At 44.5% G+C, this 26,200-nt stretch overlaps 1 protein-coding gene across 1 annotated transcript in view; it reads right to left on the reverse strand.

Annotated features, from left to right (window-relative positions):
* The window catches only part of IBTK (inhibitor of Bruton tyrosine kinase), a 732,550-nt gene that overhangs the window by 474,259 nt on the left and 232,091 nt on the right, over nucleotides 1-26,200 (reverse strand). The window contains exons 11-13 of the mRNA XM_086926550.1: nucleotides 25,753-25,876; nucleotides 10,037-10,214; nucleotides 6,661-6,835 (exon numbers count right to left, since the gene is read on the reverse strand). Of these exons, the coding sequence (XP_086782676.1) occupies nucleotides 6,661-6,835; nucleotides 10,037-10,214; nucleotides 25,753-25,876 (477 nt within the window). The remainder of the gene's footprint in view (nucleotides 1-6,660; nucleotides 6,836-10,036; nucleotides 10,215-25,752; nucleotides 25,877-26,200) is intronic.

The raw sequence follows: 26,200 nt of genomic DNA on the forward strand, positions 1-26,200 counted from the left end.
GGACCTTGAATTGATAATGTTGTCCTTCTATTACAAATCTGAGGTATTTTCTGTGAGCTTTGTGAATTGGGATAAGAAAGTAGGCGTCTTTTAGATCCAGTGTAGAAAGAAAGTCCCCTTTCTTCAGTAAAGGAAGTACCTGTTGGAGCGTGATCATGTAGAAATGTTCCGAATTTATGTATGCATTGAGAGGTCTGAGGTCTAGTATATGCCTTAGAAATCCGTCTTTTTTGGGAATTAGAAAGTATAGAGAGTATACTCCTGTTCCCTGTTGATGTTGTGGAACCTCCTCTATCGCATGCTTTTGTAGCAGCGATAGTACCTCCTGTTTTAATAATGTCAGATGATCTTGACTCATTGGACTCTGTCTGGGGGGGATGTTTGGTGGGGTAGCAGTGAGTTCTAGGCAATAACCATGTTGGATAATTTGTCTCACCCACCTGTCTGATGTGATGTTTTCCCAGACAGGTAGGAACTGTGATAGGCGTCCTCCGAACGGTGTTGCATGGTCTGGGGGGAGCTGTATGAAGTCACTGTTTTGGGGTAGGAGAGTTGCGGTTGTTGTTGTTTCCGCGACCTCTACCCTTGTTATTGTTATCTCTGTAACTGCCTCTAGAATTACCTTTAGGTGATATTGTTGTAAAAGAGGTTGATTGCTGGGGTGTGCCTGTATTTTTTGAAACGCCTCTATAGGTGGACCTACGAAAGGAACCTCTCTGAGATGGCTGTTGCAATGCTCCCATTGACTTAGCCGTTTCTGTGTCCTTTTTCATTTTCTCCAACGCCTCATCTGTGCTTGAGCCGAAGAGTGCTTTCCCATCAAAAGGCTGGTTCAATAAAGAAGTTTGTACCTCCTGTTTGAACCCTGAGACCCTGAGCCATGCATGTCTTCTTAACATGATACTGGTGTTTATAGATCTTGCCACAGTGTCTGCTGCGTCTAAGGCGCACTTAATGGAAATGTTGGTTATTATCTTCCCGTCTTGTATCAGCTGCTCTGCCCTTTTTTGATGTTCCTTAGGGAGATGTGTAATGAGTTTCTCTAACTCATCATAATGAGCTCTATCATAGCGTGCAAGTAGCGCTTGAGAATTTGCTATGCGCCAGCTGTTTGCTGCTTGAGATGCTACTCTCTTGCTAGAGGCATCTATTAACTTAGACTCCTTGTCAGGAGGAGGAGCTTCTCCAGACGTTAGTGAGTTCTCCCTCTTACGAGCATTTGAGACTACTAACGAGTCCAGAGGTATTTGGCCCTTAATAAATACTGGGTCTTTTGGGGCTGCCTTATACTTTTTGTCAATTCTTGGGTTTAATACCCTAGCCCTCACAGGATCTTTAAATATATCTGATGTGTGAGTGAGGAGACCCTTAAGCATTGGTAGGGTCCCTGAAGATTTTTGTGCAGCAGGTAGTGTTTCTAAAAGGAAATCTTCTATCTGAGGTTCCGTATGTAAATCTACCTTGTGGTATTTTGCTGCCCTATTAATCAATTGTGCAAAACCTGAATTATCATCAGGGGGAGAGGGTTTTGAGGGATACAGGCCAGGGTCATTATCATTATCTGTCACTGCATCATAATCTTCCCATGGGTCTGTGTCTTCTGGGATAGTATTGTTATCATCCCCAGGAAGGTCCCCATACCCTGTGTCACTTTCTACATCTGTTTGAGGTGTAGATGGGCGTGGTGTAAAAGGTCGAGGGATAGCTGGCAGAGTAGGAGGAAGAGGAGAAGAGGGTGTGTCCATAGGCTGTGGAGAAAGGGGAGGAGTTGTATTTGTCCCCATTGTTCTCTTCTTAGGAGGAGGAGCTTTCCCCTCCAACGGTTGAGTTTCCTTTTTGTAGGTGGTTTTGTCACCACCTTGCCAGTTTGTGGATCAATGAACAAAGTCTTTTGTTTTGGATCTGTCTCTTCTGTCTCTGTCTCTAGGCCCCCCTATTCTTAGGAAATTCATAAGACCATACAAAGCCCCAAGATCCCTCCGATCGGACAAGGAGTCTCTCATCACCCTTCCTAGATTCAAGAAAGCTCGCACGGGTGGAAGACGCTTCTCGGTCCATACCGCTCGCCTTTGGAATTCTCTCCCCTGAGATCTGAGAACAGAACCTAGCTATTTATGCTTCAGGAAACGGCTGAAAACTCATCTGTTCCCTTAACGTTATTCTCGTCCCGCCTTAACCTGCTGCCCTCCCTTCCCTCTTTTTTTCTGCCCCCGGACCCTCAGATGTAGGGATCTTCAGCGCTGGGATACCTCAGGGTGACTACGCGCTCTATAAATTTTTTAATAATAAGAATAATCTTGCTCCTGTGTCAGTTCCGAAGCTTTTGGGTCCGATAGGTGCTTTTGCGTCTCGGTGTTATGTGTTTTCGGCACCGAGAGTTTGCTCGAGTCCGATTTTTTCGGTGTCGAGGGAGTCTTCGACGTCGAAGCATGTTTCGGTTTCGACATGGAATGTTTCGACTTCGAGCTATCTTTGGTATGGAGCTTCGGTGTCGATGCCGATGTCACCCGTTTCTCGGATCTGACATAGTGGGAGACCGAGTGTTTCGGTTTCGTTGCCGAGCCAGAAGGCGGGGCATCGGAAACTTTTTTCGGTTGTCTGACCGGGCTCGAAGGCGGGGTCGACACCAATCGGGCTCGGATTTTTGGCAAAGGGACGTCGTCACTCACGGTTTGATGAACATCGACTTCTTCAACATCAGACTCGTCCGCTTCTGACCCGACCCGTCCTCATCTTCTTCCTCCTCGGAGTGTTCGACCTCGAACAGTTCTGGGATTGCATCTGACTCCATCCTCGACATCTTGTGTCTTCGGGCTCGACGGTTTCACAGGCTTCACAATTCCTGGATTCGTGGTCAGGTGACAAACAGAGGTTGCACACCTCGTGTAGGTCCTTGTGTGGGAATTTAGCACCACACAATGGACATTTCTTGAATGGAGTGCTTTCCATGGACTCCGGGCTGGACTACGTCGAAATAGGCCTCCCGGTCCCGTCGACGTAGAGTTAGAAATCTTCGGTGTTGACGTCGAAGCGCGTCGAAATGGGAATGAACTTGCGCTCGATAAACAATACCGTCGAATTGGAAAGGGAATACACGCCGAAATATAACTTTTTCTCGAAGTTGATTCGGAGCGCTTCGATCCTCATCCGAACCAGATGGCGGAAAAAAACAATCTAAGGATGGAGACCATGCGCACTATCACCCAAGGGAGGAGTCACCGGCCTCGTGACTACAAAAGACTTCTCCAAGAGAAAAACAAGTGCAATCATCCGAGCCCAACACCAGATGGCGATCTATTCATAATGTACCATCTGCAGCCCACATGCCTTGAACATAAGTTTATATAGGAATCAGTGGTTGTATGACTAAATGTATGGAAAACTGTATACTTATATTAGTGATTTTATAACACACTAAGTATGAGTTACTTTCTATATCAATAAATAAGATTATGTTTGTAAAAGTGTGTAGCTGAGTAAATGTAAGTATGATCAATTATTTGCATAAGTGAGTAGGATGACTGCATAAATGAGTAGGATAAGTGCTGCCTGTAATGTTGATAGAGATGTATAAGTATATTTAATATTGAAAAAATAAAATAAAAAAAAAGTATATTTAATATTGTTCTATTGATCTTTGTCAGCATGTATGAGTGAATGTATAGGTACGTGTTTAGATGTGTGTGTAGATCTACAAATCACTGAGTGGGTTTTTAAAACTTGTGTTGGTGTGTCAATGGTTTAAAAAATGGTAGTTTATATTTTATAGTGAGTGATGAAAGGTTATACTAGTGTATGAGGAGGTGTATATGATTGTCACGTGGATGATGTCATCAGGATGTCATCAGTGATGTCATCAGTGATGTCAATGACCATGTCAAGAATTATGTAATATGTGATATCAGCAGTGGATTGCGGGCGCGCGAGTTATAGTTAGTACAACTAACTATAACTGAGGAATTTCAATGGTTTTGTACGAGTGAAATGAGCCCACTAAGTGCCTCCAGTAAGCACCACAGAGCTGTGTTGCAGAGATGTGTAAAAAGGCGCACGGCCTGGGCCACATCTCTGCAACGATGATTGAAGGGGAATTATTTACCCAACTTAAAACACGCCACAGGGCGTATTTCCACAAGTCACCGAAGTCCCCTTGAATCCTGAGGGTCCCTAGGATCCAACTAGCCCACTAGGTACCTCTAGTAAGCGCCACAGAGTTGCATTGCAGAGAGGTGTAAAATCGGGCGTGGTCTCTGACCACCTCTCTGCAACGCAGCTCCCTGGCGCATACTGGAGGTACCTGGTGGTCTAGTTGGCCCCCAGGGACCCTCAAGATTGAAGAGGAATTAATTCCTCAACTTAAAATGCACCACAGGGCACGTTTGCACAATGGTGAAGGAAGGGGGCGGAGCCTGAGGTTCCATGTGTGCAAATACACCAAGTTGCACATTTTAAGTTGGGCAATTAATTCCTCTTCAATCCTGAGGTCCCCTGGGGGCCAACTAGCCCGTACCTCCAGTATGCGCCAGGGAGCTGCGTTGCAGAGAGGTGTTCAGAGGCCACGCCCCTTTTTACAACACTCTGCAACGCAGCTCCGTGGCGCTTACTGGAGGTACCTGGTGAGGGGGTTTTTAACCTAGAAATCTGGAATTTGAATATTTAGTGCCCCGGGGAGGTGGCAGTCCCCAGGGCGGTTGGGGGACTTGAGCCCCCCAACACAGGGTATTGCGGTCCCCTTGGCTGAGGGGCCTGAGGGCCTGCAGTCTGCCAAGTCACTCCCTGCAGACAGCTGCTCTGACAGTGTTGTGATGTGCTGGACACAGAAGTCAGTTACCAGTCTGCAGAAATCATGCTGCCACAGTGATAGGAGATGATCCAGGCCCTCTTTTCTGCAAACAGTACAGTACTGCATTGCATCTAATATACAGCTGTGATTTAAGTCACGTTGAGAGGGTGTGGCATGACTTGCTGTCTTCAGAGCCATGACAGGCGCCTTTAGGCACTGGGCACCTGCTCCCACCGCGACTGGATCAACCACAGTTGCCCTCCAAGAGCAGGAGAGGGTAGCCTATATTGAGGAGGTCACAGAACTTGTATTTAATTGCTCCGGTGGAGCAGCAGTCCCTGCTGGCAGAGGCTGGCTGCGGCAGGAATCTAAAATTAAAACATCTTGCTGCTGCAGCATTCACCTACCGGAGCCTTTCAGTGACTGTCACTGTGTCTGTCTTACATGTGAGGCAGCTGCTGAACTTCCGCCAGGGCTGGAAAACCGGAGGGTCCAAGATATGACTGCACGTGTATCAGCCTGCACCAGCCCAACAGAGAGAGAGAGGCCTTAAGGGCTGTTGAAACCTGATGTCCAGGGGCTGCTGCAGCAGGAGGGCCAGAGACCGCAGCAGTGAGTGCATGGTTTTAGGTGGCAACAAAGCCCTCTCTAAACAACCTGAGTTGCGAACAGCGTCATTCGTCCTGTCAGGGGCAGGAGCAGGGGTAAAAAAAAATAAGTGAATCCAGGCTGAAACTGCTGCCTGGAAATTAACAACAATGTGTGCTTTGTGTCAGAAAAGAGAAGAAAGCAACGACAAATCCACATGTGCTAGGTCTGACGCGTGCAGAACAGATTCTATCTCCGCCTCCAGGCGAGATACGCCAGATCTACTTGTCCCAAAGGCTGAGGCCGGTCCTGAACAAGGCAGATTTGTTTTTATTAAACCGTACGCCAGCTGTTTCGAAAACACTGTTCAATGCACCACAGCAACGATTCAGCGAATCCCCTAAGGTAGTTAGCTGCGAGCTCTGAAGCAGCTAAATAAATTGCCTGGGGCAAGGAGCAGCAGCGCTTTTCTTGTTTAATTATGTGCTGCGCTTTATTGCACATTCAATTTGGGTAGATGTAAATGCGTGACTAATGTACTTTAGTTCAGTGATGCGGACGGCAACACTAAAATGTTAGTCTAACCCCCGATGCGTGGTACTTGGCAGGGCAGATGTCCTTGAAAATATTATAACATTTAGAATGTGGTGAGACCATATGGATTATCGGCTTAGTTGTCATCAGGGGGACCTTTTATAAGTGTGGGCAATTACCATGTTGAACTTGTTCCAAATACATGAGTCATTGATGACACTGTTTTTATAATTTTTTCTCTTATACAAGGAAAATTGTTCGATGTTAACCTGTGCAATGCCAATAAGACGTTTCTATTAAAACAAAAAATACTTTGGAACATTCAGCACTCAAACAATCCTAAATACATAAATTCCACAAAACAGGTCCAGGTCTTTTATTCTTATTACATATTACTTATTGGATCTGGCAAATAAATTCTGCAAGCAAATCTAAACCGAATCTAAATGGCAAATCTCACAAAGTGACTAATTAAAAGTTGACAATGTAAAGGTTAACTTAACTGCAAAGCAAAAAGCTATTCACAAAGTCAGGTGAGAATTGAACTTTAAATAAACGTTCATGATCATTTTGTTTATTTTAAGGACTGGTAATGTAATCTAGGATTGCAGATGCATACATTGCTTGATATTTTGATTATCATTGGATAGCTGTCATGGATACAATTCAATTCATCACACTGAAAATACAAAAATAGTAACCTTAATATGGAATGGTAGATATTCTTCACTTTAATTTGATAATATCCTACTTACTTTGTTTTAGGATCCGATTGCAAAACAGCAAAGTTACATCCATTAGGATCTGTGGTTACACTAACTGCTCTGTGGACATAAGACAGCCTCTCGAGTCTAATTCTTTCATACATAGTGTTTACATCGCAGTGTCCAAATGAATCACATAATGAATTCTGTGGGGTTGGTGTGACATCTGAAAAAATGAAAAACAGTAGATGTCAGAGATTAAGCGCAATGCAGATTTTCTAAAGTTACAGGAAGAAAAGTATTGGTTTAATTTTTCAATCTACAGGTAAACAATTTACTTCATCATGATTGCACAATACCCAACTGTTAGCACAATAGCGTCCTACTTTTTACGGAAGAGTTTCAATATTCATTTGGTGAATGGCTTTGCATATTAACAACTGGGTCATGATTGAAATAGTCTGGCTTTATACCCATCCTTAAATAACTAACTTCTATCACATCACAACCTGAGAAAATAGGAAAAGGTGAGGGATGCAATGCTTCAATGGATCTCAGTCACTGCTAACTAGTTTGTATAACTTTCAAATCCATTGGTTTTTCCCTCACTGCGCCACTACAGACATGGACCAACATTACCCAAATTAGACTATATCTTGCGTCTCATCAATGAGGTGCAGCCTGAGTTCAATGACATAGCAAGCACATGATCCATATCTAAGCATACCCATTTAACTTGGGATGTGTTGGACCAAACTCTCTCTGCAGGGTCATCCCCAAACTTTTTCCCTTCACCCGCCTATTCTCTGAACCCATTTTCTGCTGATTTTTAGGACTGGGTACACTTTGCCACAGCCTAGCCGATAACCAACCCTAAGCGCTCCAACTGAACCAGCTTTTTTCCCCCCGGACACCTTAAACTTAAGGTGCATGGTACAACTACAACGGTTCACTGCAGCAATCAGATCTGACCCAGCCCCCCCAACTTGTGGACAGCGCGGTAGACACACCACTCTTCGCGCTCATGCTTTAATTCAGGCAGGCAATGGTTGTCCTGATGATGATCCATTATCTTTGACTGGATCGAAACGCCGTCGACATGATATGTGGGCTTAACACTAGTTCACTATTATGTGCCTAAAACGTTCTTTTTCCCACATATGTGAAGCAAATACATTGTAAATACTGCCCTTTTTGCTCCGTTTTTCCTCACATGCCTGAAACACCTTATATGTTTGTATTGTCTTAATGTACGTATAGCACTGTGGATGCAGGACTGTGTCCCACTGTTCCATTGTTTTCCTCTAAATCAATTTATTTAACTATTGAATACATTTGCAAGTCTGACTGGACTTTTTTGGTTATTATAGTGCATATTGTGGCCTATAATTATTATGGTTGTCAACTTCCTTGTCAAGGACCTTTGTTTCTTTTGCAATTGATACCCCAGGTCCTTGTTTACCTAGCGGGTTCCCTTGTCTTTAAAATTCTATCACTGGTGCTGACACGGCGTACTGCATCCTTCGCAAGATCACTATTATCAGGGACCTTACTATCAATCAAGTGTTGACACAGATCGACATGTTCAAACACAGACTGTACATGTGCTCCTTTACAATCAAATTGTAAAGCCTCTGATAAGCCTGTACTTCACTGCCCTTAATCCAACCATCAAGTGCCTTGCAAAAGGAACCCACACAATCCACCCAGGTCTGTTGGGACAGTTTCTGTCTTTCCCTAAACTTTTAGCTGCACTCCTCTGGGGTCAGACCATACTTCCCGACAAGGGTTTCCTTCACAGGGGATACCTCATCCTGTCTCTCTTCTCTTGGACCAGTAGGGTGTCCCTACCTTCACTAGGGATATAACTCCACAGCCTAGCCCCACCCCCAATCCTTTTCAGGGATCTTGTATATGTGTAATGCAATTTGATATGCCTCAAAGCCCTTGTCAATATCTCCAACCACAAACAGGCACAGACCTTTAGGAATATGGACCCTCTTGTCTCCAGAGGCACTGCAGGTATGCGGCCACCATCACTGTTGGGTCATTTAGGTTGCGGTGCCTTTAGCTCCAACTCCCTCAGTAGCGTGTTCTTAGCTAAGGCCCTCTCAACCTCAGCCTTCCCCTTTTCCAAGGCCTTCTCATCCTCAGACTGCTATGCCTCCATGGGCAAATACTTTCCCTCCCTTTCCAGCATTGATTGGGCCAGCTTCAACTTTTTTTCCTCTGTCCTGTCCTTCAACTCCTCCGGTGTCAAGCCCCCAGAAGAGAGAGTGCTTCCTGCACACAAAGGAATTCCTAATCCTAGGAGTAGGTTACCCCCTCCTCAACAGGCTGCATTCTAAGACCCTCTTATTGATCTTGCTCTGATCCTTCCTCATCACTCTCTCCCTCCTCCTCATCTGTTGGTGACTGGTAAGTCCTTTGCCATGCCCTCGGCGCATTCTGAAACTCTGCCTTCCTGTTTGTTTTCCCTTGAGAAGCTTACCGGTCAGTTGGACCATTTGTTGTATGTACTATTCCTGGCCCAGATTCAGCTGTAAACTGGGTACACCCTATTGTTATGTAACAAGCCCTCTGTGTAGAGGCAGGGTACAGACTATTAGAGAAAGCAGGGCTGTTCCCAGCTCCTCCATCCCATCCTGCCAGTGTTGTCCCACCCAGTCACACCTAAGCACCTATTATGTGTGGTTAGCTAGGAAAAATACACAAAGCCCAACTAACAGCTACACCCAGTCATGTGACCCAGAGACAGGCTGCAGAGGGAACCAAATGGCAAAGGCAAGAAAATGCAACTTTCTAAAGATTACATTTTCAGAATTGCAATTGAAAATCTCACTGAACCATAAGTTAGTATTTTAAATTGTGAGTACAGAGACACCAAACATGAACTTACAGAGAAAAGAGGCACTGGGTGACACAGTGGCCTGGGCTTGGCAGCCATCCTGCAAAGACTTTACAAAAGAGCCCACACCCAGCCAAGCTACTATTAGAAATAATGAGTACCTCAGAGACGGCAATATTGGTAGCTTATGCTAATAGCCGCACTGCTGCTGAAAATTCTTGGCATCACTCATTCCACTTTCCTTTCCCAGACTTCTCTGTAGTTTTCCCTTCAGTAATTTCAGGCAGAATAGTTTAATCATAAACGTATGATCACACTAAGCAGATAAAGTTAAATCAAAATAGGAGTTAAATGAGAGCCAGCACAAATCCTTTTTTGATTTACAAGCTTGGGCATCTCTCATCAAGGTCTCTTTATAATGCAGCAACTGTATCATGCCTAGCGCTCTGAGATATGTCAGCACCTTAAAGATTAATTTAGAGGTTTTGTAAAGTATACCTGTATAATACTTAAATAGCCATGATACAAAGTATGAATCGGAAATGGCCGGTTGGTAAAAATATAGAAATGCATCCGTACCTTTACTTTCGGTCATTGCTTTGGCTTCTCCATGCCACTTCCCTGAGAAACCTTCTCCATCGTGTGTGACAAACAGGAGTCCATTCTTATTTAAAGCTATATCAGACATGAAAACTTGTCGTCCGTAAAGCCAGCGGCACTGCTTCATGGTACTACTTGGGGACCGCCAGCAAAATACCTGCAAAAAAAGGGCATACATTATCTGATTAATCAATTACCCCTGCCACTGCTCACCTGTAACAGATTTACGTGTTATTATTGTTTGCTAGAGGCATTCATGTCAGTTAACCACCACCTACAACTGCAGGCCAGAGTAGAAAGCTCGAAAACACAACAGTGGAAAGTAATGACAAGGAACTACGGAAAATACACTAGTCAACTGACCGAGCCCCCATTCAATACAGAAAACTTGATATTGAGGAATCGATTTACAGTAACCCCAGACAACCCTTGAATGCAGCTAATCTCAGTAACAACCGGCCATTAGCAGAGGCTCTATCTTCTCACTATAATATTTCACCAGTTGTAGACATAATTTTTAAATTTAAAAAAGAGGGTGTAGCTCAGTTGCATTCTAAAGATCTTCCAACACCCCACTGTACCAAAATATATTACCTCAACTCAAAACCTTAGAACTCAACTGTATGCATTCTTACTTTAAGGCGTGCCTTTTTCCAGTACTTCAGAGGTGTACGTATCGATGACAACAAGCAGGGTCGGATTGGGATCACAATTCGGCGCGGGCACTGACGAAAAAAGTGGCCCACATTCAAAAGGCGTGGCCCATATTTAAGGGGCGTGGCCCACATTCAAGGGGCGTGCCCTTTCATGAAACACCATTTGCACAGACAAGGAATGAAAGTGGGAGGATACTGTTCTTGCACACAACACAGGGCCAAGGTGACAATGGCCTACATGCTGAGCAACTAAAAAAAATAGCAAGGCCCCTTTTTGTTACAAAATTATTCCAGCCCTCCAGCACAGGAGCACCTGAAAAGCAGCAAAGCCCCTGCTATTACTAACTTGCTCAGCCCTCCCCAGACCTTCAGCTCAGGAGCACATGAACAGAGGTAAGGCCCCTGAAATTAGTAAATTAATCAACCCTCCAGGCCTTGGGAAAATGTCCTGGCAGGGGAGCACAAAACACAGCTTGCTGGGTCATCCAAGGTAGCCAGGTAGCCAGAGGGGAGGCTGAGGTGAAGCTGGTGCATGGGAAGTGCCTTCCCAGTGTGTTCTGGCAGTTTGAGTATTTACCATTTACTGTAGTATTACCCTTGTACCTGTGTATGGTACCCTTTTGTAACTTGCACAGGTCACTTTTCTCTTGTAACACACTGTTTGCTACCTCTCACTTTTGTTTGCTTTAGATACTTGCACAAGTACCACCATTGCCTACGTAACGTTTGTTCTTGTGCTGGAGTGTCTGCCATTTATTTCAGTACTATACCTCTACTTGTATTTTGTACGCTTTTGTAACCTGCACACATATCTCTTTTTCCTCCTGTAATGTATCGTTTGCTCCTCTTGTATTTTGTTTGCTCACTATTGTCACTTTTGATTCATGTAACTTAACGTTTGCTTTTGTAATTTGTCCACTTATAATTTTCTCCTCATGTATTATTGCTGTTCCTAGTGTGAAGTGCTCTAACACCTTTGGGTAAAGTCCGCGCTATATAAAATCGCATAAATAAATAAAACAAAAAAATTCCAAACATCACCAGGCCCCCACAGCAAGACCCATTCTTCCTCGCCCACCATGCCCTGAATGTGAAGGGCTGTGGGCGAGGTGTTAAGACTAACACCGTTTCTGGGCTGCATGGGCCCCAGGGGGGCCGAGGTGCAAATGGCTCAAAGGCCTGAGAAACACCTGGCCCCCAGGGAGGCCGATTATTGCAAACAATCACCCCTCCCCAGCCCAGCCTCAGCTTGATTGCTTGGCAGGGTATGGGTGAAGGAGCGCCCACAGCTGACAATCACTGTCTGGCCGCACAGCAAGGCTGCTTTCATTTTCTACGTCTCTGTCTCCGTGCACTCTGTGGGCCGTTTTTTTTTCTCCCCTTTCCAAGTCCACTCTCTGTGGACTGGGACAGGGGAGAAAAAAAACGGCCCACAGAGGGCAATGAGGCACCGGCCCTTCGGCCCATTCCCGAATGCCCGCCTTGCCAATCCGCCCCTGACAACAAGTATTCAGAAGGAAAAAAAAATGTAACGGTTTTAGGCATACTAAGAAAATGTATTGCATGTGCGACTATCAAGCAATGAAAAATACAGGAACAAATAGCCCTTTTAAAAGAACAGTTATTACACTATGATGAATGCCTTTAACCTATTTGTTCATAGACATGCGCTTCAATATAAAAACATAAATAAAGGGGTAGGAGCCACAAGCCGGACCGAGTTGGCTGCGTGAGACCTCGGCTCCGCCGTCGTTGCCCACTAAGCCTACCATTCTGCCAATAATCCTGCCTCAAAAGCCTCTGGATCGAAGGAAGACCGGAAGCGGAGCGCTGGCAGAAATTCCGACCTTCCGGTGACCCCAGACACCAGAGTACGGGATATCGTAAATTTTGGCCTCCCTGGGATTCGAAATCGGGGTCTGGAGTAGTGAGGATGCCGGTGCGGAGGGTGTCAACAACAGGGATTCGGGCCGGAAGTCACCGGCCACACCGAAATCACCCAGAGTGTCTGCGGTGGAAATCCTGTGGCGGCGCATCGGCGGTGAGGGGGGACGAGCGGTGGCTTTTGTTGGCGGGGTCTCCCCCTCCGGAGCCCGCTTTTTGCTGGATACCGAGTTTATTGAGGCCCGCGATGCTGGCACTGCCAAGTACGGGGCTGCATTGAAAACTGGAACCCGATGGCCCTGCATGGGGCAGAGGGGGAGAGTGACTGCCGGCTTTTTACTCCTCCCTCCCCCAGCTCCTCATAACTCCCTGAGGGGGGGCTGTGAAGTAGTAAAGCAGGAGGCAAAAGTCCATTAAACTATTAAGAAATAGTTTATTTAAGTATAAGACAGCAGAATACAGGAGCGCAGCCTTCCAGGGTGAAGTCCAGCGGTAAACTGACTCCAGTGCGGTCAAAGCATAACTGTGGTTAACATGACACGAGGGACGCACTTTTGAAGAGAAACATTCTCTTCAAAAGTGCGTGCAATATAATAGAACACAATACAGATGTGAAGACATGAGCGCGCCGTAGCGTGCCATGTTACATTTAAATGAAAACACTTAAATGTGCTCTACATCTTCTCCCTATTTACATAAATAAAAAGACAATAAAAGGAAAGTAAAAAAGTCAAAACTTAAGAAAGAAAATAATCTTTAAAGCGAGCTGGAAGGGAACAATTCCTGTGACACCTGTCAGTGGAAACATAAGAAGAACTTGCATCAACATGAGGGTTAACAGCAGTATCAGACATTGGTTCTTCGACATTAGAATCTACAATAGAATTTGAGTTAGGAGCTGAAATGTGAGTACAAGGAGAGCTAACAAGTGAATGTTTATCAGAAGTAGTACCTAAAGGGAAAAAAGAACAAGAGGAAGAATCATTTACATATTTACTAGTGGAGATTTTTCTTGCCTGTTCCGGAGTAAGTCTGACAATGACACGCTTACTCCACCACCCCTTTCGATCAAGAAACAGAGATCCCTTAGATACCTTGAGGACCTGAGCAGGTAAACAGAATGTCGATAGACCTTTCTTAACCTTGCTATTAAACTTAACCATGACCCAGTCTCCAACATTGAAAGGTTGATTAAAAGAAAGAAATTTTGAATTACATTTTTTTTCTTGGGTCAACTGCTTAGAAGCAACATTTACTTTAACAATTTCCTTGTCATGGCAAGCTAAGCAAGAGTTGTCTTTAACTTTCAAGTCTTTTATCCAAGATGGGCAAACATTCCCATTTGGATTTCTCTTCCTCAGAAGTCTGAAAGGGGAAATACCAGTTGTACTATGAGGGGTAACTAAATAAGACCATAATTTGCCCCTTAGAAATTTTTCTACATCCAAATTAGAAGACACAGCAGTCTGTATTCCTTCCTTGAAAAACGTATTCATTCTCTCTATCAGACCATTGGATGAAGGTGAATACAGTGCCACTCTAAGGTGTTTAATATCGTATGACTTAAGAAATGACTCAAAAGAGGAAGAACAAAAATGAGAGCCATTGTCACTGACCAATTCTCTAGGGGGACCCTCAGAGAGAAAAAATTTACTCAAAAAATCAATAGCAACAACAGAAGTGGGAGACTCAGAGAACTCAAAAGCACACCACTTAGAATGGTAGTCAACCAATGAAACAATATAACGTTTATCACTAGGTAACACTTCCCAAGGACCAGAAAAATCAATAGCCAGCTTTTGCCAAGCTTCTTCAGGAAAGGGAACTGTGTGCAAAGGTAAAAGGGGTGTCTTCCAATGCATATCCAAAACCAAGCAAGTAGAACAAGACTCAATCCAGTTAGAAACATCCCCATCTAAACCAGGCCACCAAAAGTGTTCCTTCAACTTCACCGAGGTGCTACCAATACCAAGGTGTCCTTGATGGGCAGAGTCAAAAAGTTTTTTCCGAATGCTTAAAGGTGGAACACATAAATCACCCCTAAAAATGACATCATTTACAATAGTAAGTTCTCCAGAAACCTGTGCAAACGCTCCGATGCAGGAAATGGGAATAGTAAAGAAATCCCAATAAAGGCTCAGTGCAGCGCCGTACAATGACGAGGTTTCCAGTCTTTCAGCAGGAGAGATTTCAAGGTAAATAAGCGAAAAGCAAATTCAAGTGAAGGTATTTTTAGAAGTAATGCGCAAAAATAGTAAAATGCTGCCAAAATCGCCGTAATCCTTGTCGCCAAAATGTGAAGTAGTAAAGCAGGAGGCAAAAGTCCATTAAACTATTAAGAAATAGTTTATTTAAGTATAAGACAGCAGAATACAGGAGCGCAGCCTTCCAGGGTGAAGTCCAGCGGTAAACTGACTCCAGTGCGGTCAAAGCATAACTGTGGTTAACATGACACGAGGGACGCACTTTTGAAGAGAAACATTCTCTTCAAAAGTGCGTGCAACATAATAGAACACAATACAGATGTGAAGACATGAGCGCGCCGTAGCGTGCCATGTTACATTTAAATGAAAACACTTACATGTACTCTACATCGGGGGCTTTATGAACAGTGCCACAAGTGCGACTGCTGCTCCCGCGAGGCGGTAGGAGGCCGGCCGGCTGACAGTGTACCAGCTGATGAGAATACATACACTGCTGGGGTGAATAGGTGGTGGTGTCTGGGCCCCCCAGGGAATGATACTAAGCCGCAGGGGGCCGAAGTAATATTGAAAGGATCGGAATACCAGGAAGCCGGGAGGAGGCGAAGACAACAAGGGAGAGAGCGCATAGAGAAGGGGGGCTGCTCTAACCGGGCGGTGCCGACCTTGCCCATGTCCAGTGGCCTGAGTTGCGGCACCGAAAGCGGCGGTGTGCCGGTGTGTGGACAACAGTGGTTCCTTTTCTGACATTGGGAGACACATTGGTGGAACCGGGGCGCCCTGACCCTGAAGTGACAGTGTCGTTTGATAGATGCCCCCAGGGGATTGCGGATCTCTAGATCTCCAGTGACTGGATGGTTATGCCCTGTGCTGTGGAAGTGGACTGGGGCGCTCGGGGAGGTGTTGTCCGAGATAGTTACCGTGCCTGGCCTATCCTGTGAGCGGCGCGCAATGGCGACCAAGCTGGATTCCGAGAAACACCAACCCAGGACATCTAAGGGGGTCAAGGCAGATTCAGACGAATAAGCTGGACAGGTACACTCTCCGTAGGGGTTCACCAGCAGACCCAAAGACCACCAGCTAGGGGGGAGGAGATGCAGCGGGTCCGGTTTTGGACTTGACCCTACATGACGTTATGTCGGCCATTGATGGAATCAGATCTTCCCTTGGGCAAAAAATGGAGTCGCTGGACCATAAGCTGGATACAGTTTCTATAGAAGTGAATCTCATACGCGTGGACCTCATCAAAGCTAATGAAAAGGTCAAGTCCCTTGATATAAAGACTGCCAGCCTAACGGATGGCGTTGCACAGCTTCAGCAAGTAGTACGAGATCTTAAATCATCCCACGACAGGGCTGAGCGTAAGCTGGACGACTATGAAGGGAGGGCGAGGCACAATAATGGTCACATTTTGTGAATCCCGGAGAAATCAGAAGGACCGACATCTGACCTGTTTGTAGAGGATCTGATTTTAACCCACCTGAAGCCCAAGGGGCTGTGCAATTAATTCACTTTCGAACGGGCACATAGGGTCCCAGGCGGGCGGTCTAACCCCGGAGCACCCCGCGGCTGATGATCGCAAGGGCCTTGCACTTTAGAGACAGAGACACTATCCTGCAGGCTGCCCAAAGGGGATCCTTGTTGCGGTACGAGAATGCCACCCTCTCTTTCTTTCCCGAATTTAAGCAACTGGTACAGAAACAGTGTAGGAACTTCCTGGCAATCAAGAAAAAGCTCAGAGACAAAGGATTAAGATATGCTACGATGTTCCCGGAGCGTCTGAGGGTGGAGGTAGAGGGAAGAGCATGGTTCTTCGACAATCCCGAGGTGGCCGCTGACTGGCTCGACAGCCGTCCTCTTGGCGGCTCTGGAGCAAGGAACGGAGATGGAGACCCAGCAACCCAATAACAAGACTGAGGGCCGTCATTTCTAATTACAGACTGAACAACCATGGTCAGGTACAGGGGTGTTGGCGCTGCGATAAGGCATCAGACTCTATCCAAGGCAAAATTGTATTCTGCACTAAGAAACAGACGCTTCAAAGGACAAATTGTTTGAGACAATTCTGGGCGTAAGCCAGGAGCAGGGGTGCAGGGAAGGGGAGGTGGGGAGGGGACGGTTTGTTTTTTCAATGTTGGAATTTTATTGTTTACTGTTTCGACCTTATCAACATCATCAGAAAGAAGGGCAGGGCTACTACACCTACGACTGAAGCTAGATGTTGGGTGATGGATGCAGATCGGGGATCAAAGTGCTTAGCTGGAATGTCAATGGGCTAGGGGACAAAATAAAGCGGGGAATAGTCAACCAATTCATTAGACAGCAGATATGATCCTTTTACAGGAAACCCATCTGATAAGAAACAAATGCATGGCCTTGCACAGGGGGGGTATAAACTGGTGGCGCAGGCCGGATTCACCTCTGGGTCGCGGGGTAGGTATACGGATTAAAAATGAGTTTCCTTTCACTCTGCGGGCCACGTGGACAGACAAACAGGGTAGATATGTAGGGATATCGGGCCAGTGGGAAGAGAAGACAGCCACGTTTCGTCTCAATCTATGTCTCTCCTGGCCTGCAGTCTGAAACGTTCAAAGATCTAAGTGCAATCTTTCTCACTTTCCCAATGGGTGTCATAGTGTTGGGAGGGGACTTTAAAGGGGTGATGTTCGGGGACTAGACCGACATCCCCCCCGCGTAATCAGACCACCTCAGAAGTGCCTCACTGAGTTTGCAGACACAGTGGGACTTGTAGATGGCTGGAGGGCGTACAACCCAATGAAGAAGCACTTTACACATATATCGGGGGCACATCACAGTTTGTCAAGAATAGACTATGTACTTATCCCGGCATCACAAGCCCATACCATCCGAGAAATACGTCACTTGGGACGGGACATTTCAGATCACTACCTGTGTGGTTGCGACTGGAGTGGGAGGGTCTGAGTGCGGGTATAGTGGCTTCAATTAATCTGTGGCACCTAAAAGATCCACACACCCGGAGTAGTAGTGTTAAAGTTGCGGATCATTACTTCCAGGAAAACACAGCCTCGATAGACTCCGCACAGATTGTTTGGGAGGCGTATAAAACAGCAATCCGAGGTGAAACGCTCTCCCTGCTAGCCGGGAAAAAGGAGAAGCAGACTGACCTCGACAGAGCGGAAAAAGAAGTAGTAAAGTCAGAAGAGGAACTGGCACGGGCGGTCTCCCCTGAGGGCCTTCATCTTCTCCGGTTGAGACAAGATGAGTTTCATGGCATCGCCAAGGACAGGGCCAAGGTACAAAGTAGAGAGGTACAAGGTAGAGTTTAAGAGCTCGGAGATAAAGCTGGTAAGTTAATAGCGTGGCTAGATAGACAAGAGTGGGTTTCGAGACTAGTGCCCGAGGTGTTAGGGCAGGACTCTGGTCCTATAACGGAACCGCAGGCTATAGCTGACACATTTGCCGACCACTACCTTGAAATATATAGCACCACCTGCAGATTTACGGAAGAAGAAAACGCTGATATGATAAGAGACATAATACTACCCACGCTCTCAGATGACAATAGGGAATATTTGGACTCTGACCGATGAAGTGGCGCAGGCTATTCGGGATGTGAATCCGGGGAAAGCGACAGGGCCCAAAGGTATTCCCATCGAACTGTTTAAATTGAATTCCAATAAAATAGCCCATCATTTCTGGGCTATGCTGACGGAGTAGGGAAAAGGGCATGCTTATATACGACCAACGAGTATCCAATATAGTGGTCATACACAAAGAAGGCAAGCCCAGATCGAATTGCGCCTCCTATCGACCTATTTCACGTTTGAATGTGGAACCTAAGGTCCTTTCCAAATTACTGGCGACTCGACTGATTAAAGTAATCACCACGCTGGTCCACCCGGATCAGTCCGGCTTCATGCTGCACCGGAACACCGCCCTTAACCTACGGCGGCTGCACAGAGTATTGAGTCGCCTGTCTACTATACAGGAGCCGGAAGTGTTAGTGTCATTAGACGCCACCATGGCGTTTGATATGGTGGAGTGGCCTTATCGGTTTGCAGTGGTAGGCAAGTTGGGCTTCGGACAGGAATACATAGGCTGGATTCGCCTCCTATACTCCAGCCCGATGGCCCGGGTAGTGGTGAACAATCGTAAATCCTCAGACTTCCAACTCAGCAGGGGCACTAGACAGGGTTGCCCACTGTCTCTGCTCCTTTTTGAGTTGGCGGTGGAACCACTGGCAGCCTGGATTAAGCAGGATCGGTCTATTCGCGGGATGAGGTGGTCCCTGGACTGGGAGGACAAGGTATCATTGTATGCAGATGACGTTCTCCTATGCCTTACTAACCCCAGAGGCTGACTGAGCTGCCTCCTTGACATGCTGGACATATTTGGCAGGTATTCCGGATTCACAGTGAATTTGCTCAAATCAGTGGTCTACGTCCTTAAGGGGGAACCGCCAATTATACCGCAGGGTTGCCCGATCCAGATCGTATCCGACGGGTGCCTCCACACTCGAGAGACCGAGGAGAATGCTGGGCGGTAGGAAATTTGTGCTGGTACAGTGATCACACACAGAAATTTGAGGAAAATTTAATTTTTTTGCTAAATTTGAGGTTCAGAGAGGATTGTGGTAAGACAACATTGGGGATTCCACGCAAGCCATGCATCCCTTGGCTCCCCCGGGTGTCTAGTTTTCAGAAATGTCTGGGTTTGGTAGGTTTTCCTAGATGGCCGCAAAGCCCAGGTGCAGAAACGCAAGTGCGCCAATTGCAACACCAGGTTGTTTGGTAACCGATAATTATTATGTCGCCACCATACGTTTTGGGCCCTTCCCTGTCGCGGGTAGTAGGCCCACCCACACAACATTTTTATTGAGAGACCTGGGGAAATACTTGGTGGTAGGAAAATTGTGTCACTTCGGTGATCCCACAACTTTCCCACATAGAAATGTGAGGAAATTGTACTTTATTTTGGCTAAATGTGAGATTAGCAGAGGATTCTGTGCAGGAAAATGTTGAGGGAACCACAAAATCCACACCTCACTGAACTCCCCGGGTTTCCAGTTTTCAGAAAAGTCTGGGTTTGGTAGGTTTCCCAAGATGACCGCCGAGCCCGGGACCAAATTCGCAGGGGACTACCTCGCGAAACAAGGTCATTTTGTGATCAATAATTTTGAAGTCTCCAGAGTACGTTTTGGGCAGTTTCTGTGGCGGGCACTAGGCCTACCCACACAGGTGAGGAACCATTGTTATCAGGAGACTTGCGGGAATGCTGGGTGTAAGGAACTCTGTGCCTCCCTGGAGATTCCAGAACTTTTCATCAGAGAAATTTGAGGAAAATGTTTTTTGTTGTTGTTGTTTTTTGCAAAGTGTGAGGTTTGCAAGGTATTCTGCATAACAGAACCTGGTCAGAGCCACACAAGTCACTCCATCCTGGATTCCTCTGGGTGTCTAATATTAAAAAATGTAGAGGTTTGCTAGGTGTCCCTAGGTGCCAGTTGAGCTAGGGCCAAGAATCTAGAGCTAGACACATGGCAAAAAAAACAAAGGGTCAGTTTTCAGTGGAAAAACAGGACATGTCCACATTGCGTTTTGGGCTGTTTCCAGTATGAGGCACCATGCCTACCCACACAAGTGAGGTACCATTTTTATCGGGGGACTTAGGGGAAGTGTTATTGTTAGTGTTATTACCAATTGCCTTTCTATGCATTTCTGCCTTTCAAATGTAAGACCGTACGTAAAAAAGAAGTCATTTTGTAAAATGGTCTATAATTTTAATTCACATGCTAGTATTCATACCCACAAATTCTGAGATGTGCAAATAACCACTGCTTATATACTCCATATATTGATCCCATTTCGGAAACATATGGGTTTCCTTGATACCTATTTTTCCTATTTATATTTTACCTAATGAATTGCTGTATACAAGGTACACAATGAAAAAGCATTGCGAGGTGCAGCTCAATTATTGGCTCTGGGTACCTTGAGTTCTTGGTGTACCTACAAGTCCTATATATCTCTGCATACAGAAGGGTCAAGCAAAGGTAACGGCATATTGCTTTTAAAAATCTGCCATGGTTAGAAGAATTGACAGGTGAAAACCTAGGCACAAATGTTTTCAAATAACTTTCAATATTTTTTATTTCACTGTTATTTCCTATAGGAACATCTAGAAGGATCTACACAATTGACCCCCTGCTGAATTCAGAATTTTCTCTACATTTCAGAAATGTATAGTTGTCCAGGATCCATTATTTGTTTCACACCCATTTCTACCACTAACTAGAAGGAGGTTGAAAGCACAAATATAGGAAAAATCAACTATGTCATTGCCAAATATGTGTAGGTATAGAAATGTTTGGGTTTTCAGACAAAAGTCTGCCTGTTCCTTAAAGCTGGGAAGATGGTAATTTTAGCACCGCACACCCCTTCATTTATACCATTTGCAGGGAAAAACAGATGCTTTCTTCTGCAGCACTTTCTTTCCCATTTTCCTGCCCAAAAACAAAATGTAGCAATATTTTGGATAATTTCTCAGTTCCCTTCAGGGGAATCCACTAACCCTGGGTACCTTTAGAATCCCCAGGGAGCTAGAAAGAAAAAAGGGACAAAAACCGTTTGTGGACAAGAGGTTATGGGCTCTTTAGTGCGAACTGTCCCAAATAGACAAAAAAGGTGGGGGAAGGGGTTGTTGACCTAGCAGCAAAGACGTTGAAAAAAAAGGCCTCAGGTGATGGGTCCCGGGGCCTGAAGTGACTTAGGGAGGAAGGCTGTGGCAACGGATTTGTCACAGGGCATTACGTAATGCTATTCCCTGCGGCCAACTTCACGGCGGGGGTTTGGCTTTCAGTAAGGTAATTAAATATTACTTAACTTTTTTTTAAAAACCTAGATATTCACAGAAAAAAATCTAAAATTAAAGTATGAAACATTATGGTTAAGTGGTAATTTCAATGACAAAGTAACATTTCAAACAGAAAAAAACGACTGAAATTTACAACTTAAAGTTATAGTCATCTCAAATAACCATAACTCATGCCCTTAGTTAACAATAACTTGCCAAGCACTGCTAATTACCCCAAATTTTTAATCACTCATGACATCTTATATGACAGCATTGAAAATTATCAATGCAACATTTGCAATTGAATTATTGATGGCAAAACTGTGCACGGTGGAGGCCTAACTTATAGTTACCTCAGGGTAAGAGTTATAGTTAATTGAGATAATTATAACTAGAGAATTTCGGGGTTTTGTTTAAAACGCTATATTGTCACAGAAATTATCAACTATAAATGTATTTTAACCTTTGCCTTTTTCAGTTACACTATAAATATATACTTATAAGCACATATATATATATATATATATATATATATATATACACACATATATATATATACACATACATATACATACACACACACATATATATATACACACACACACACATATATATATACATACACACACACATATATATATACATACACACACACATATATATATACATACACACACATATATATATATATATACATACACACACACACACATAAGGTGTCCTCACTCTTTCTATGTTTAGCTTTCTGTAATTACCCCGCTGTGTTGTTAAGTAAAATCTATTCACTATTTCTATCAAGCAAAAACCGGACTATTTCCTGAATATATCTTTGTCTTATTCACTACAACATGCAAACATCTTTGACCAACAGAAGTGATAAGTGAGATAGTCGAGTCCTGTGTCTGTTCGCTCTCATCATGTTCACATTTCATCGCTTCTACTGGGCCCTTGTAGTCCTGTGCATGCGTTCACTGGTCGGGGAGGTGAGAGGCCGCAAAATGCATTGCTCCCACTGGTTGTCAAGTACACACATTAGTGCATTCTGACAGAACAGGACTGTGGTAGCTGACCAGACATGGACAGAATTGGTGGGATTATCCATGCCAGATATTTACTCACACTAGGCATTGTAACTATAGTCAGCACAATCAAAGTAATATTTCAGTACACCTTTGCCTGGCTGCACTTCATAGGTGACTCCTGGTTCTTGCTTCCATTAACTTTGCAAGTCACTTACTGTTCTCTCCGATTTGTTATTTTAGTCTCCCGCAGTACCCTTTAATAGTAAGATCCGGTTTCGTTTGGAATCAATGGTGCTGTTTGTCCTCATGTGTTACTACCTTATTCTGAGAGGACCAGCTTCAGTTCTTTGGTTCCCTGGGTTCCAGTGAGTCATTTCCCTTTCCTTACCTGCTAATATTCATGTTTATATGCTGCTTATTCCATATACTAAGTTATGTTTTTTATCTTGTGTAGAGTTGTGTTGTATCTACATTCCACAACTGGATCTAGAAGTTGTGGTCCTTGAGATAATTACTGAGGTGGGCTTCTTGTGTTTGTGTGTGTCTCGCTCTCCCTTCACCATTTTCCAAAAACTCCAACACCAGTGTCTGACCATCTCACTCACTTCAGGGTTACAGGACACTGACTAGTCCATTCTTGTTTTTTAAGTTTTTGAGAGTTTGGTCACACCAGTTTCTTTAGTGTTTTTTTTTTTAAGTTCAGTAGTATGGAAAATCCATTGACAGTGGTGCGCTGCGTTCCACATGGTTTTTCACGATTGAGATATTTTAAAGAGAAATCTTTGAAGGAATGATATGTTTATCTTTCATATTGTAGTTGCACACGATGCAGGTGTGAAGGAAATGGCACAGTGGTGAATCTACCAGGGTTTCACAGTCCCTAGGCTGTGAAGTAAGTTTAGAGTGAGGCTCTTTTATGGTGGTAGCATTAGAGTGGGGTGGAGTGGGAGATGCTTGGAGCCCAAATTATTGAGGAATGCGAAGAGAGATTCTTTCATTGTGTTGGTAGTTAAGTCACTAAGAAGGCAGATGTCACAGACAATGTGGGATGGGTGCAGAATGAAGGTTTCAGATTCCCTGTTCAATTTTGATTTGCTTCATTTATAGAGCACAACTGTCACCGAATCTAGTATCCTGGCATTAACATATAGGTACTACATAAACTCTACCGTCCCATCAGCACTGAGTCGACCAGGCAAATTACTTACGGAACAGCCAGCTATTAGAGGCCTTCATAAACTGCAACAGTCCCGTTGAGGACTTGATAGAGAGGGTAACTCATTCCATAGCTGGGCTGCTTTAACTATAAATGCCCAACCTGGTATTGACTTGTGAAAAATATTTGTGCAAACCAGGTTTGCTCATCTGCAGCAAAGATTTCTCCCGAGGAAGTAGCATTTCAAGTTACTATGTAAAGGCACAAGGCCTTTTCCCTGTAGTGTCTTAAATGCAATGCACATGGCTTTAACAATATTACTCTGCTTCAGAGGGAGTCAGTGCAGCTCCTTTGAATCATTGGACTCCGATGACCTGCAGACCTTTGCCCTTGTGTGAGATTTACAGACCGAGAACAATCTGATTCACTTGGGTGAAGATACCACAGTCAAAACTATTCAGATGGTGATATGGCTGAGAATTATTCAGACCTCAAACATAACTTTTTAGTCCAAGCAGGTGCTAGAGGGTGAACTAAAATCGACTCAGGCATTAGGTGGTCCAAAATCCGGCATCTAGGTTTCTTTTGCATCGTATCAGGCATTCCTCCATCCCATCGGCTCTATAAGCTATCCACTAGCTTCCCAATAGAAAAAGTAGCCCTGGTACGTAGGGCAGTGTATTTGTTCAGCCCTGGATATCTGGCACACCGTTTTGTACAGTATCTTCCTAGCAGAGTGCTGCGTTCTGCCTTGGCCTCACTTTTGTCAATTCCCCACTTCAAGTGTGTCCAAAGGGACGTAAATCTTTTGCGTCAGCCGCTAAAGCCAGGAACGAACGTCCACAGGCTCAAGTTTGATTCCCCTTGAGACTGTATTCTGCAGGAGACTTAAAACCATTTTTTTCCTGCAAGACTGTAAGTCTTGCGTTATGATGTGCGCCCCTATTGGCTCCTCTCGTCTAGAGCCGGGACACTCCTCGAAGTAGCCGTGCTCTGTATAAATCTCGTATTCATCCATTCACTCAAATGCCCATTTTTGGATTAAGATAGCCCGCTCATGTCCATCCACCAATAGAATGCAGAAGCAGCTGAGAATTTCTCAGGTGCTGAATGCCTCTCCAAATTGGGCATTAAATCCGGTCATGAAACGGGGTGTTTTACACCAATAATCCATTGAGGGAATTTGTTGCGATTGTCTATATGGCACAATGCAAACTGGCCATGATGTACTAACTGAGCATAATGGAAATTGGTATGTTCTGGTCTTGTAATGTGGTAATGATGTGTTAAGTTAGTAGAGCATGGCCAGTTTCCTTATCACAATGGATTCTGAGCATAATAGCAACTTGCTGTGTCAAGTTAAATCGACATAACAGAAACTGAGCATGGCATTCTAAGTGACTATCAATTCAAACAGGCTAGCAAGCAGCCAATGAGAAAGTTTTGACATAGGTCCATATCTGATTAAATGAAAAGGTGGGCAATCAAACTGCCGTTGCTTTGCAAATCAGAAGGACTGCTGGCAGCCAATCACAATACCTTTGGTGTCAATTGCCACCTACATACGTGTGTGCTCTTAATATTGAAGTTTTCGGTAGATCACTTCCAAATACAGCGAGCTGCTCAATTAGCCATTTTTGCATCTCGCAATCCAATTAACAGGGAGGGGGCTGCATTCCCACATACTGCCTTCTAACTGCACTTTGTGAGGAAGAGTATTCCTATCACTGAGGCATAATCTGAATTTACATGGCAGAACGATCCATTGATAGCCCATTCCTTTTCAACTGAGTGTTAAAATATATTTGTCTCAGCATCACTTTGATTTTTTTGTGCCAAGGTTGACTTGGCACCACTTTAATTTTAACATATGCCTGCAATTGGATGTATTTGTGTGCAAGTTAAATAAGATGAACATAAAAATTGAGAAAAAAACAACACTTACTCTTCCAGCTTGATCCAGGGCAAGTATGCACACTTTTTGCCCACCATTCTCTTTGAGATGCTGTGGATCAGATTTGTGTTCCAGAAATCCACCCGAAACGAGTATCTTTTTTAAATTCAATTGTCTAGCAAAATGGAACATAATTCATAAAATAGATTACACAGAAGCCAATCTGATAACAGCAACATTACCTTTATGAGGCAATTACAGATATGTTTTAAGCATTAACATGATTCCAACACTACTGACCTCAGAAGAACAATTTATACATTTCTTATAGCCATTGTGAATTTTAAATATTAAGTTACTTGTCTAAATTGCTTTATCGAACTGTCCTCACCTCATGAATTTCCCCATGCACCAGACTGGATCTCAAAAGTTAAAATAGCTCTCCTTCCCAGGTAGGTAGTGCCACAGCACCAACTTGAAACTGTACCTCCCAGATGTG

The sequence above is a fragment of the Lissotriton vulgaris genome, chromosome 6 (assembly GCF_964263255.1).
Source record: "Lissotriton vulgaris chromosome 6, aLisVul1.2, whole genome shotgun sequence".
NCBI classification, from domain to species: domain Eukaryota; kingdom Metazoa; phylum Chordata; class Amphibia; order Caudata; family Salamandridae; genus Lissotriton; species Lissotriton vulgaris.